The sequence below is a fragment of the Trachurus trachurus genome (assembly GCF_905171665.1).
Source record: "Trachurus trachurus genome assembly, chromosome: 4".
Taxonomy (NCBI): Eukaryota; Metazoa; Chordata; class Actinopteri; order Carangiformes; family Carangidae; genus Trachurus; species Trachurus trachurus.
This window is the reverse complement of record NC_139898.1, coordinates 21,152,839-21,167,103: the sequence shown is the minus strand read 5'-3', so window position 1 is coordinate 21,167,103 and position 14,265 is coordinate 21,152,839. Positions and strand designations below refer to the sequence as shown.

The following is a 14,265-nucleotide window of genomic DNA, read 5'->3' as shown; positions in this document are numbered from 1 at the left end:
GCTTGTGTGTAGCAAAAAAAGAATCACATACAACAAAGATCTGTGTCATTTAGACCTCAAGCATCAGCTCCCACCAACTTCCTCAAAGGCTCCACCAAAACAAAACATCACACTTAACACATTTTTATTTGTGCCTACAGTACCTACTTACTTTGTTGTTGCCTGTGTAACTTTATTTACACACTGTCAGTGTATTAATTCACTGAGATGAAAAAAAAAAATGCAAAATTGATTCTCCTGGTGACATTAGTTTATATCTATAACCATAATCTATTTTTAATGAGGCAGGGACTCCTGTGTGGATGAGTGATCAATAACGCTTTAAGGGAACTGTTGAGATGTTGAGGGTCCCCTGAGTAGCAGCTGATGCACGGTTGGCAGGTTTTTAGTAGGAAAAAAAGGAAACAAGTGGAGGCAGTTTCCAGAATGGAGTGTAACCAACCCACCTGCTGACCGGTGACCAATAGGATAGAGCCCTCCTTAGCGTGCACCACCTGCCGGAAGACGTGGTCAAGGATGAGGAGTTCACTCCAGCAGTTCTGGAGCAGCTTCATCTGGTCGTCCACCTGGTTACAAACAAAGAGATCAGTTTCATCAATTATTTTATTTTCACCTCTCACACAGCTGCAACAATGCTTCAGATTGTACATCATGCCCTTTTATTTTGTATTCGCCCTTGTGGAGGATAGTTTGTCAGTATAGATGGGATTCTGAGCCACATAAGTTGAAAGATGATGGCTTATGAGAAGATTAATATTGAGAGTTGTTTGTGTGGCACATGTTGAGCAAACCTGTCTAAAGGTAAAACAAGTCAGTAAATAATATTTATGGCTGTTTAATGATGTTGCAATAGTGTATCAATCTTTGTAATCAATGCTTTGGTGACCAATCAATGCATTTTAACATAAGGGCATATCCTGTCTACCAATTCTCTAAATGGGAAATTAATATTCAAACTGCAAACTGCTGATTTGTCGCTGCATCAACATATCAGATCTTTGCATCTCAGGCTATTTGGTGGCTAAAGTCACTTTGGATTTGAGTTAGAAAAATAAATCTTTACCATTTTGTAATTTTTGTTTTACAATTGAATAAGTATTAGATATGTATCTTGTTGTATCTTCATAAGCGTTATAGATATTTGATTCAACAAAGGATAAAGTCAAGTGTCCTGTCCTCAAAATATAAAAAGTTAAGGCACAGTGTCAGCCTGGGGAGCTTGAAAATATCACAGGCAGCTGTTTGCAAGGTAAGCTTACTCACAGGTCAATCGCTATTGATCAGTTGCACACCACGGGCATTGTCTTTTTTTTCAACCTTACACAAAGCTCAAAAGTCCCCTTCACACACTCTAAGGCTTTCTCATGTGAACCTTTCCACACTCAGTTAAGCACTTTGCTACGTGCCTGATTTAACAATGTTGCCAGCTTTATCTGTTTGCCCATTGCCAGCAGTTTCTGAGTGATTCCACAGGTGATAATGATTAAGTAGCAACTTTTTTTTTCTCCCTCCCTCTCCTGAATGCCAGCCGCTGGCTCCCAGGGACCTGCCAGGTGAATCTTGGGAAGCTGACACAGGTGAAACGGTGGGTTTGTGCACCAAAAACAACCCCCTCTATTGTAACCGCTACTCTCTTCCCATGCCTGGTTGTGTTAATCATTACTCCCCACAGCCACACTCAGGCCACATTGAGATGGAAGGAATGAGGAAAATGTATGAGAGGCTCTTTCTCTTCCCTCTCCCCCCCTTTTTCTGTCTGTCAACAAACATTGTGCTCTTTGTGGTATCGTTGGGAATAATGTGTCTTTCTCGGCACACTGCGGTGTTTGCGGTGATGTGAATTACTTTGTTGCTTCGAGTCTGTGAGAACTGTCTGTGACGCTCATCGCCAATGTCAACCACAGCTCGCTGAGTGAAGAATGTGGATCGATGTTAGAACTTTGTGAAACAGGCAGGTGCAGGGTGAACGCCGCTGAAAGCAATTTCTTCTTGTGCTGTCGGGGTATTTGTACAGGGATTAATTTGTGGAAATCTGTAGTGATCCTCGGTGCTAATTTGTTGTCAACAGCTGTAGCTCTGCCAACAAGCATCAAACACTTTATTAGCTTGTACTGTATGTATGACAGGGCACTAGCTGCAGCCAAGTCTGTTTCTCTGTTGTTGATTAGGATTGTTTTGACTGGTGATCGGGGGCCAGTGTAAAACAGTGTCTGTTTACCTCCCAGGCAGTCATAACAATTGCTGTACCATAACACTGGCTTGGTGAAGCCAAATCATACGCACTGTTGGAGGACATGGGCACTTGGGATGTCTGAGTATGGCTCTCTTTAGCTGCCATTTTGGTAGCTGTGCTGGCTCTTATAAATACTGCACTTTGCAGCATTTCTTCTGACTATACTACCCAACCACTGTGCCTCTATCACGCCTGCACTCAAACTGTTCCCAAATTGTGATAAAGCAATGATGTACTGAAATCATGCAGCAACAAATCCAAAAAGTAGTCATGGAATGTCCTACAACTCCCATCTCCCTTTTATCAGTGGAAAACTGACACAATACAACAAAGCTTCAATGACCTTTTTCTGACATTTTTGACAGCATCACAATCTCTTTTTGTCCCACCCACCCCGGTTTTTATACATCTATTTTTCCGTGGTCCCATACATGTGTCAAGCATAGGACGAAAGCAAAATTCAAATGCCTTCATTAAAACCACCAGAGAGCAAGGAAGGTAGTCAAAGGAGGGAGTTCTCTCTGCTGTGCCTCGATCCTCTCCGTCCCTCCATCTAAGGACCCTGGAAGCACAAGTAACTGTGTGTGTGTGTGTGTGTGTGTGTGTGTGTGTGTGTGTGTGTGTGTGTGTGTGTGTGTGTGTGTGTGTGTGTGTGTGTGTGTGTAAGGATGGGTACATGTAAGGCCCAGGCTCTTCAAAGGACCCCCCCTGCATGTCAGTGGAGCTGGCAAGTGTCGGGGTCCTCATCAAAGGGCTGTCCTCAGTCTGCCTGCCTGGAAGCTCTTCTCTGACAAGAGGCCTGGGTTATCAAAGAGGGGCAGCTCAGAGGGGATGACGGCGGCTGATAGCAGCCTAGGCGAGGGCAGGGGACACCCGCCTGGAAGAGGGGGACTGGTGACAGACAAGCAGGCGTGAGGGCAGGCCAGGGGTTGGGGTTCAGTTCGCTGACCTTTTAAGTACCAGCGACATGAGCTGTTTCCCTGACAAGCTCTTCCTTTGCTCTGTCAAATGAGCAACGTTCATGGCGCCTGATCTTACAAGATCTGCTGCCTGCTCGCTCAGATAGTATGAACTTTCTGACATGGAGCTGACGACCGATTCGTCCTGTGTTTTCATGCTGGCGGGTCTTGGATGTTATAAACGTGCCATAGAAAACACAGTCAGTAAAACACTGGCTGGTTGCCAGTGGCTGATTGCTGGTCTTTCAAATGAATTTATTCAGAATATGACACTACAAAGTTCAAACAAGCAGCATGTTGAACTCAACGGTGCAATAAATCATGATGTATTTAGTTTGTCATTTCTTATCTTACCTACGGAAAATTAAGATAACATTGCCAGTTGCTAGTTTACTGTTTCCAGCAATGTCGACTCAGTAGGAAACAAACTTGTTGTGTTGTTGTTTCTCACTTCCCCATTTCCCGCCATGTGATAGACAACACACGTATTACCACTGTTATCACGGTTTGCCATTTCATGACTAACTGTATCACTAACATAAAACTGAAAATATTAACAAACCAAACGTTAGTGACCATGGTTATAGGTTTGACAGTAGCACAGCATGTTTCTTTCTCCCTCCCCCTCCATTGCATGTTTACATGTATTTTTTTTTGTAGCCCAATACCGGAGGCGCCGCAACAGGACGAGTAGCAAAATTCAAATGTCTTCATGAAAACCAAGGAAGGTAATAAATGAAAAACATAATAAATATGAATAAATTGAATATATCGTCTTCATTTATTCTATAAATAAATATAAATAAACACTTTTCTATCCCACTTGATGTATAACCCACATTGGGCAGAATATGTTATCAGCTACCTGTCACAATGTTCATGATAGTCTGGCCATGTTTTATGTAGCACCTGTGTTGCCTTAAAAGTACAGAAACAAACCACTGTAATTCACATTTATTTCTACGGTTTTAAAAACTAATAATAAACATAATTACTAGTTACTTTGGGAGATTTGTTCCTTATACTTAAGATAATATTGGACTTGAAATTTCCCTCTACCTTTCAGTGGCAGTTGTTTCTTTCTCTGTATGCTCATCATAAACTAAATTAAACCTACTGCCGATGAACATTAAAGTTCATTTTTCTCAAAGTAGAGGCTTTTCAATACTTACCCATGGCAAAACCTTTCAAAACACTAAATTAGCTTTACAGAAAAAATTCATGAAAGAATTTACAACAATATGAATGAAGGAGTTTGCTCTGCACTTTTGTGCACATTTTGACAATCCCAAGTTTTTACCTGTCCTTGGACAGAGCAAAACTCATTATAAGGATTTAGCTTCTAAAGTTGATGCTCATGCAGAAAAAAACACTCCCCAGAAATCAGTTCAGACCAGCCTCAAAATCCACATTTAATGCTACTTTTCAAGGTGTGATCTATTTAATATTTTAATATTATCACCAGTGTTTGGGTAAAAAAAAGAGAGAGAAAAATTCCAAGCAGGAACTTCTACTTGCAGCAGCCAGCAATGAAAAATACATATCCTCCAAGAAACCAATTTAACACCTTTATGATCGTTCAGGCGAGTGGGATCAATGCCCGGATCAATCGCTTAGCCCATAGCTTTTGTTCAAAACCACTGGCTGAGATTAATGGGATTTTCCAGAGAGAGAGTTAGAAAAAGAAAGAGAGTGCGGGTGAGAGGGGGGGAATGAAAGTGCCAGACAGGGAATGAGAGAATGAGAAAAGACTTGGGGGAAATTGAGAAAATAAAACATAGAGATTAAGAGCAGATACGTATTCCCTCCATTTCTGGGCAAATGTAAATTAATTGGAAATGGAGCATTCAGACGCTCCCTGACAAAAGTAATGTTTATTCATAGCCCCCTGCTAAGAGTAGAGCAATTATCATGGTGTGTTGAGTCAAAACAGGCCAATGTAGTAGAATCTTTTCCCCCCTTTCTTGTGGCCGGGTTTTGGTCTAGTGCCACGAGCATTGTTAAGCTTCGTACGGTACGGCGGGCTTTAACGAGAGTACACAGCTGGATCTGATTTTAATAAGTAGTTCCATTTTTGATGTGGCCTAATGAACAGATTAATGGAATCTCCTTCTGTGGAGCCTTAATGAATGGAGAGAATCATGTTTCTTTTTTTTCTCCTTCTTTTTTTTTAACGCAGAGGGGAGAACAGACACACACGCAGACGATGAGTTTATCTGCCTCAAACGACTTGTACATAAACAATAGCTGCGCTTCTGTCTTTCCGTTTCTCTCTGCTGGACAAGAATCAATGCTGTCTCCGAGTACTACAGGTGAGGTTTGAAGCTGACATCAATGCTCATGCGTCTCTAGCAGCCGTCCTTTGGTGCAGTCCTGTCTTGGCATCTGTTCGCCTTGAGCCAAACAGGCCCTGTATTCACCTGGGAACAGGCATTAATTCACCTAGAACAGCGCCTGTTGTTCTCAGAGTGTTGCGAACACTTAATTATGCCGTGCTTGAACGTACTGTAGCTCATTTCCAGTTTAGCGTGGTAATTTAATTGAAAAGAGTCTCAGTGTGGGGTTCCATCGCCAACAATAGGATTTTGTTCAGCTAATTGGTCATCAGCGTTTCACAAATCATGAGGTGCTTCATACTTTTTCTTGTGGAAGCACATGCAGCCCTGTTGACCTAAGCTAAAAAATTTTATTACCAGTCTATTTGCCTATTATCCATCCTGCTGTCTCTTAACAAAGACCAAATTACAAAGGAGCTAAATAATCCTTTTAAAAATATCCGCTCACTCTTGAGAATCTTCAAACCTGTGTCTTATTTGAGGTCAAATAAAGCAGCAAATGCCAACCAAATACCACGGCAAATCATTTTTAGCCGCTATAACTTTCAAAAGCCGCAAATAGAGTTGCGTACACCAGAAAATAATATCAGCGTGTGTGACTAAATCCCTGGGATGTTCCAGCTATGTGACCTGGTGGGTTGGGAGAGGTGGGCTTCGGGTGTCCATGTACTTGTTCTTGTTCCTGTTCTACGGACTGGACAAGTGAATGCACCCCCCCCCCCCCCCCCCCTTCCCCCTCCCCCAAACCAGCTCTTGTTTATCTTGTTTAGGCATAAAGTCCAAATGGATGTCAATGCTAAGGTTTGCGGGGTGATAAGAACGCTGGGAAAATGAGCAGGTGGCCAGTTGCGCTGCTAGCTTGGGCGGAGGGTGGGTGGGGGGGGGGGCAAGCTGAAGAGAAGAATGATAATATTGGTGATAATATGCAGAACAACTAAGCTTCAGTAAAACTACATTTGTCAGCCAGCAGACAAGAGTGTAAAGCAGCAGCTACAGTACAGTATACTACTACTCATACACCTGTTGGTCACCCGTTATGTTAGTAAACTGACCTACACACACAAACACACGCAATATTCTTTCATTTACAAATGAAAGACAATTAAAAGCTTTTTCTACCTGGACAATATTAAATACCAGTTTGACCTTCATTAGTTTGGTTGAGGAAAGCCTTTGCCTAGTACCATAATGTTCATGCAATGGTTACAGAAAAACTTGAGGGTGCTGTTCATAGAAATAATGGATGTTTTTTGTGTGAATACAGTCATTGAATTACAACCACTAAAGACAAACTCTTGTTCTGCTTTTCTAATGATGACTCATTTACTTTAACCACATATTCTATGCCTTTTTGTACATATTTTTTATATTCACACATTCTCATAGGAATATGAGTCAGACTCATATTTGGAAAAACTAAACATTTAATTTGTTTATTTAACTGTGGTTAAAGTGGTTGGATTAGTCTTTTTAATGTAGTACAATTCAAACCAACATGGACCCATTTTTGTTTCTGCCGTCAAAGACAAAAACCGCAAATGAAGGTATTTACAGACACATATATGCATATCTGCATAAAGCTAGCAGACTTAATATCAGCTTGATACCACTCACTGTGATTTGCAGTGTGAATGCACGCTATGTATACAGTATATGACATGTATATGACTGCGTGCATGCTCATCAACATTTCATGTCACTGGCACCTGTTTGTTGGTTGCATGTATCTCTAATCCAACATATCAGGTAGTGTAGAATGCCTGTGGATTTATCTCCAACTGAGCACACAGAAACCCTAGACTGTTATTATGTCCCTAAACAGCTATAGAGATGCCACAGGCATCTCTCTGAGCTCAGAAAATATCACCGTTGTCACAAGAAGGCCTTCTGTCTGAATGGAAGCATTTCTCTGACTTTAACAATTCTTTTTGTGAAAGAAAAAAACAACTCATCTTCCTCTTTGGGATTGTGCATTTTAGTCAGTTTTAAAGCTTTAGAAACAGGTCCATGTACTATTCAATCAATATTTCAAACACTGCACTACCAGTGTTTCAACAGCATGTATTCACTCGGGACACTGTGGAGCAATCTGTAAAAGTCATGTGGCTTTTCTTTGACAGCAAGCTTTTAAAGAGAATATGAGGCAACAGAGAACACACAATCCTTCAGTCCGCAGAATAACTTTTAGTTTATAGGACACAATGCTGAGGTTAGACTGGTGTGGAAAATATGTGGTGCATTGTGCATGAAAACTGCTGTGGTAAACAAGTGGATTATGTGTGCAGCTCAGAACTAAGGCAAACACTTTCTGGCACATGAGGGAGCTAAGGATGAAAATCGCCATGTTTTTTTTCTTTTTTTGGCATTAGAGGATGGCATGAATAATATTTGAGCTCAATAGTAGTATAGTAGTATGTGAGTAGAAAATCAGTTTGGACTTAAATGCTAAACCGTTCATGTCCTTGAATAAACCATTAGTTATGTGGCATTTAGTTGATAGAATTTTTCAAATGGAATGTGTTTTTTCAGTATCAATAAACATAAAGAAGGCGTTGAATATTAGCAGTGTCCTTTAGTGTTCATTCTAATGACAAAGGCATTGATAGTCTTTGTAAAAAAGCTATGTAGTATTTTTGTTTCTAGAAGGATGAGCAAATATAGTCAAAGTAAGTTTTTTCCCCCCCACTTAAGTTAACTATGGGTAAGAAAAAAAATGCATTCCAGGTATTTTGTGTGTGTTTGTTAAAGGGGGAGAGAGGTAGAGACAGAAAGGGGCAGAGGATGTTTAGTAAGAGCAAATGAATGCTGTTTGTGTGTCAGAAAGAATGCTACACTGTGTCTAAGTGAGCGTCCACGTGTGCATGTGCCCACGTCTGATCGATACCACTGGGGCACTGAGATTGATCGGTTCCCACGGTGACTGCATAACAGAATCTGGGGGCTGACCTCTGACCCCGAGGAACATTCCGCTTTCGATTGGCCGTGCTCACTCTCTCCTCAGATCCTCAGATCTCATTTGTCTACACATCCCAATAATATTCATGACATTCATCTTCTTCTTGTCCCAGGATTGTGGTAGAAGGGCAAAACAAAATCCAAGCCAATGATTGGACATGCTCTCTTTCCCGCCTTTCCCTCCCCCCATCTGTCCTTTCATTCCACACAGCATCCTTTTGTCCTGAGCCTTGTCAAGATGAGTGGGCCTAATAAGGTCTTCCTGCTTTGCTGATACAGGAAACTCAGTAGCTGCACACCTAAGCAAACCAGTGTAACAGTTTGTGTCCTTAATAAATATGAAAGTATGTGATAAATAAAAAACAGAGATGCAGAAGAGTCTTGATACAACAGCTGTTACAGGTAAAAATAATGGATCATTGCAAGGTTAATTCGTTAGTTTAAACCAGTGTACGCACACATACACCAATGCACTTACTCACACATATCTGTGAGAATACGCAAGAAGCCTGGCATGACATTCATGAGGCAGGAAAAACAAAGTATCTCAGTGGGTCTGTGTGTTGCAGGGGGGAGAACGTCTCGTTTTCTCAAGGTCGCTGACGATGGCAACAAACCCTCTTCACTGTCTGATATCAGCGCAGGGATTTGAGGATGAACCAACCATGCCCAAACTTTCCTATTCCGTTTTTACTTGATGCATAAGCATATGAAAGATAGAAAAATCAATAAGGCAAGAGAACAGACCAGTGAGAGGCCTGACATGAATTTCAATGGATATCTTTTCATGCAAGCGATGTTTATTGTTGTCTGCTATGGTGAGTCTGTTTACTGGACGTGTACAAAGTTTTTCAGGTAACATCTGGCAGCTTTTTAGTATAAGCATATATGAAATTGTTGAGAAGGTCCATCTAAAGTCATGCAGGTGGAACAGTCTCTAAAGAGAGGAGTGTGGAGCTCAACTTCATCCAGCAATCATATGTGAAGCACTTGAGAGAAAAAAAGAGAACTCTGGAAAAAAATTAGGTTATGAGAAAGAAACATATGTACTGTTGCCTCATTTCTGGGGAAAGTTAATCCATGAGTGCATGGCTTAAAGGAATTGAGTTTTTTTTTCTTTCCTTTTTTGAAAGTTATTGTTTTCAGGATACCTCAGAAGTGGACTACCTACCCCCCACCTCACACACACACACACACACTCTCTCTCTCTCTCTCTCTCACGTACGCAGACGTGAAATCTCAGGGCTTAGAGCTAAGAAGCTATCAACTAATTATCAAAAACACAGAGAAGCCCTAATCAATTATTCACATGAACATTAGACCACTAATACACATGTAGCCCAGGGAATGGCATCTCCCAAAAGTAACCCTTCCTCCTTCACTCCAACATGCACACACACACACACACACACACACACGCTTGGATGCAATCATATCAAGACTTGCATACTTGCACATAGACACGCATACAAATGCTTAGCAATATTATGCATATACACTTAAATGCACACACATGCAGCTTCCTGCTCCTTTCCCGCCACTCCACTCTCTGCTTTACATCTCCCGTCCGACGTCAAACGCAGACATAGAGAATGAATGCCATTCAAATGTAAAATGAGTTGTGCTTGCTGAATGTCTGGAAGGTTCCTGGCTGATCATAGAAATCCTATCGATCCATCAACACCCCCCTTACACACTCCCCAAGCACACACAAACACTCACCCAGAGCTTAATCTACTCGGCGATTCCTGGGCATTAAGCCGCAGCCATTGGATTTTCATGCCGTGCAATCATTATTTGAGTTAATGCTGCAATTTATGACTTGGTGTTTGTGTGTTGAGTATGAAAGGTAGGATGCAATATAAGAAGGTGAGGAGGTCAGTGTGTATAGGTGTGGGTGAACCTCTGTGTGTGTGTGTCAGTTAAAAGTGGGGTTTTGCATTTCACTTTATTAAATGGTCATGATGCTGTCAGGTGTTGGTGAGAAACAGGATGTATGTATGAAAACAGGAGTGTTTTTGTGCAACTGGATGGAACTGTGTGTGTGTGTGTGTGTGTGTGACTTTCATTGACTGTGGGAAATGACCCCATAATCCTTGTCTGGTTGTCTTTGCATTAAGGGGAATACAAGACAAATAAACAGGAGACAAAGACAAAGACAACAGACTAAAGGCTCTCCCCTTTTGTATTATTCAGAACAGTAGAGACAGTCCCCCCCCCCAACCTCCTACACACAGACCTACACATATACAGACACACACATACCATATGCAATATACCTTAACCCAGCTGAGAAGACTAAAGCTGTTTTAAAATGCAGAGACTGACGCGGTGATGCTTTCTGTCTGAGAGGGCGGGAGACACAGATTCCCATTAGGGATTGACGCGCTGGGATGGGGGTGGGGTGGGGTGAGGTGGGGGGCTCTTTTTTTTTTGATGGGGAGGTTTAACAGGGTTTTAGAGCAGACAGCTGTGAGTTCTCATCCAAATGTGGCACAGCTCCAGAGATGACAGCCTTTGATGCCCAAATTAAATATCTGAATTAACTAATTGAGCATTTCCGAAGCTCTTGTGATATGTAAACAGTTGAAGTACAAGGAAGACGAGGCATCAAACCCGCAATGCTGCAGAACAGATGGAGCGCTGCTTCTTCCTGAAGTGCATCTCCAGGTCTCCTCTGACAGAAACTGCCACGAATGCATCTGCGTTAGGGGAAAGCCATCTTGCACATAGCGCTGCTGTGGCAGTATGAGGCCTAGTGGTGCTGCTGCCAATGGGAAGTGCAGTGCAACATGTGGCGCATAAAGTATTGGCCTAAGGGAAGGTGAGACTGCGGCTTGCCACCTGAAACCTTGTCTTTCTTGGTTTTTGTTCAGCATCCCTGGTTCATTTCCAGAGGTTTAACGGTGTTGTCGACACCTTTCTCAGCAAGTCCCCTTGCTGCATATTTGGTTTATTGCTCGTCATTGTTTAAGCTTGGTTGAAAAGCCTCTTTTTATCCCCCTCTGAGAGGGCGCAATCCTAAAAGAACGCAATGCTGTAATGCCTATTTTTAGTGCCATGCCTTTATTGCATATGTATGGAATCATTTATTTGCGGCTCGTGCCAGGTTTGCAGTTAAGGCGTTTTGGAAGAAATAGAGAAAAAAGATTGACAGATGGAGAGGTGAGGAAGAAGGAATGGTGTGAGAGTAATAAAAAAAAGTTCTGGTGTGGTGTAAACGAAATGAGCAAGAGGAAAATTAAAACCAGCAAAGAAAGGAACGCTGAAAGTAGGGATAGGGAACAGGTGTCTTTGTCCTACTTTGCGAGCGGAGCTAAAGCCATTTTCTCGGCTGGGTCGTTGTTTGGCGTGCGGCCCCATTGAAATTTCTTACCCGTCGTCACAACACAACCACAATGTCTAGTGTTACTCCTATGAACTGCATGCATCACTCATCGCTGTGCAAATTCAATCACTGGCCTTACCAGTTGAATATAAATACCCCTCAGCTCTTCGAGTTGTGTAAAACTACCCGGCAAGCTGTCGACTCTGCTCCACCACTGTCTTATCTATTGTCTCCTGGACCCCGACCCCCCCCCCCCTCCCCCCCGTCCCCTTCCAAAAGCCTCCCCACTCCCTGTCCAGAATAGACATGCTGTAAATAAGCATCAAAAATAGACATTGGGGGACAACTGCTGACAGCCCAGTGACGAAAGCGGCAGACACAGGCACAACCTCTAGGCAGGCTGGATTACACGCAGATAATTGAGGCCACGCAAGATCGGAACATAAGAACCTGGGGGTGCTTTGTGGTTTTTTTTCTTTTCTCTTATACTCACTTGAAAAGCCAGTTGAAGAGTTGTGTTTCAGACTCAGTAAGGGAAACAGAACCTTTGCCTGAAGACGTTTGCCATTCAGTATCCCAAAAGATATAGATTTGGCCTATTATTCATTCATTGTGTCAGTTCCATTATGGTATTTTAAGAGTGATTATTACTGTATATATTTTTTTTTTTTTTTACGGTATCTTGTCTGGTCACTCATGCATATTTGGTTTTGAATTGTATTATTAAAGTAAATCAAGTAAAACAGAACTTATCAGTCCGTAAAAAACATATAATCTTCAATCTTGTCCCAATATGAATGCATGAACAGCTCGTCATCAAATGTTGGGTTTCTTATTACACAGTGAAACCCTTTGACTGGATGTCCTTTTTATAGCTATTGGTGCTTTGATACTTTCCAAACTGTGTCTTTTACGAAGACGAAAAGTAGGCAGGCGTAAAAGAGGAAGATAAATTAGCTGACAGGTTTGCATAGTTCTGTGTGGTGAGTTAGTTTAGAGGTTGCGGGTCGGGCGTAAGGCAGCGACAGCCAAACCTCTGCCCCCTTGACCTCCAGGAAATCCTATAGCGGGGAGCTATTTAGAAGCAAAATGCCAGCACTTTTATTTACCACTGGCCTGACAACATATTGCCACCCTCAGACACCCAGGCTGCCTCCATATAACAATACCTTCTAATTTGTCCTCTGCTGCTGTGAACTGCGAGCACTACTATTTTGCCTCGCAGAGTTTCTGATGGGAGGCACTTAAGGAAGGTTCCTGTATTAACTGTAGATTTAACATGGCTCATAACTACAAGCACAGCAGAGAGGAGGAGGAGAGGAGAGGGGAGGAAAGTTGCTTTGTACTTTGGTGGAGTGTGTAAAGTGTTTGCACGCTGTTGAGTTGATTTGTTAGCAGCCCGGCCAACTAAATCAAGCCCCCATATCCACTTTGTTTACCCATTTTCTTTGTCTCTCATTCCCACTTCCCCTCTGCTTTTCAATCCATCTATCTCTCCCTGCTGATTTGACTGACTGTTGCCAACTTGTGAAACAACAACTGTGTTAGTTCGGGGCCACCGAGGCTAACAGCACAGCCTAGTCACCTGCGTCACCGTCTTAACAAGCAGCATGACCTGCCAATAAAAAAGGCTTTTACCCTGATCGTCCTCAAACAAGACTTAAACACAACCAGCTCTTTCTCCTGCCGAATGCCCAAAGTGCTCGCAAATGTCAATCAGGCTGTGTTAACTTGCTTGAAAATGAAAAACTATAGAGGAGGTGGAGGCAATTTTTTGCTTTTGTCGCTACTTCATCAGCAGTGGTTTGAAGAGGAGGGTGAGATGGAGAAATACAGAGGCAGATGGAAGTTAAAAAATACATCCCTTTTAAAGGCTTAGCAAGGTGGTACAGACACTTGATCTGTCCGTCTGGCAGCAGTTGCATGTCTGGTCTATAACCACTTGTATTCAGATTCTTTCCCACCTATTGAATTAGAAAAAGTTGAGTTAAAGGAGGTTAATAGGAGCATTGCTTAAGTGAGGAAGAAGGAGAACAAGAAAGAGGACATTTTGTTGAGGACAGTTGAGTCTATCATTGTCCGGAGCTCTGTAAACTTGTACCTCATGACAGCCTTTCATCCCTCATCAAAGCAACAAGTAGATGAGCAGACCTAGTGCATGCTAAAACCTCCCAACCCCCGTTGTCTCCTTATAGCTGCCGCTCCTCTGGGATGGGCGACCTTAAATCTTCTCTTTTAACAAGTTTCCTGTTCTTCCTTCCGGCCTCCTGCGGTCCCCAGAGGTTGGACCTACGGGACCATTCCAGTATTTGGAAAGGTTGTATCTTAAAGCTCTGTCTACAACCATCAAGGGATGTGAGGGGGACAGTGGAAAATTCGATCTATGTTAGATCAGTGGTCGCCTGCAGTCGAACAGCCAAAACATGGCAGATATTATTGGAAAATGCTTTGGAA

The 14,265-nt window shown here is 42.3% G+C and overlaps 1 protein-coding gene across 1 annotated transcript in view; it reads right to left on the bottom strand.

Moving 5' to 3' along the window:
- The window catches only part of nr5a2 (nuclear receptor subfamily 5, group A, member 2), a 66,338-nt gene that overhangs the window by 26,038 nt on the left and 26,035 nt on the right, over positions 1 to 14,265 (bottom strand). The window contains exon 5 of the mRNA XM_083969636.1: positions 447 to 566. Within this exon, the coding sequence (XP_083825762.1) occupies positions 447 to 566 (120 nt within the window). The remainder of the gene's footprint in view (positions 1 to 446; positions 567 to 14,265) is intronic.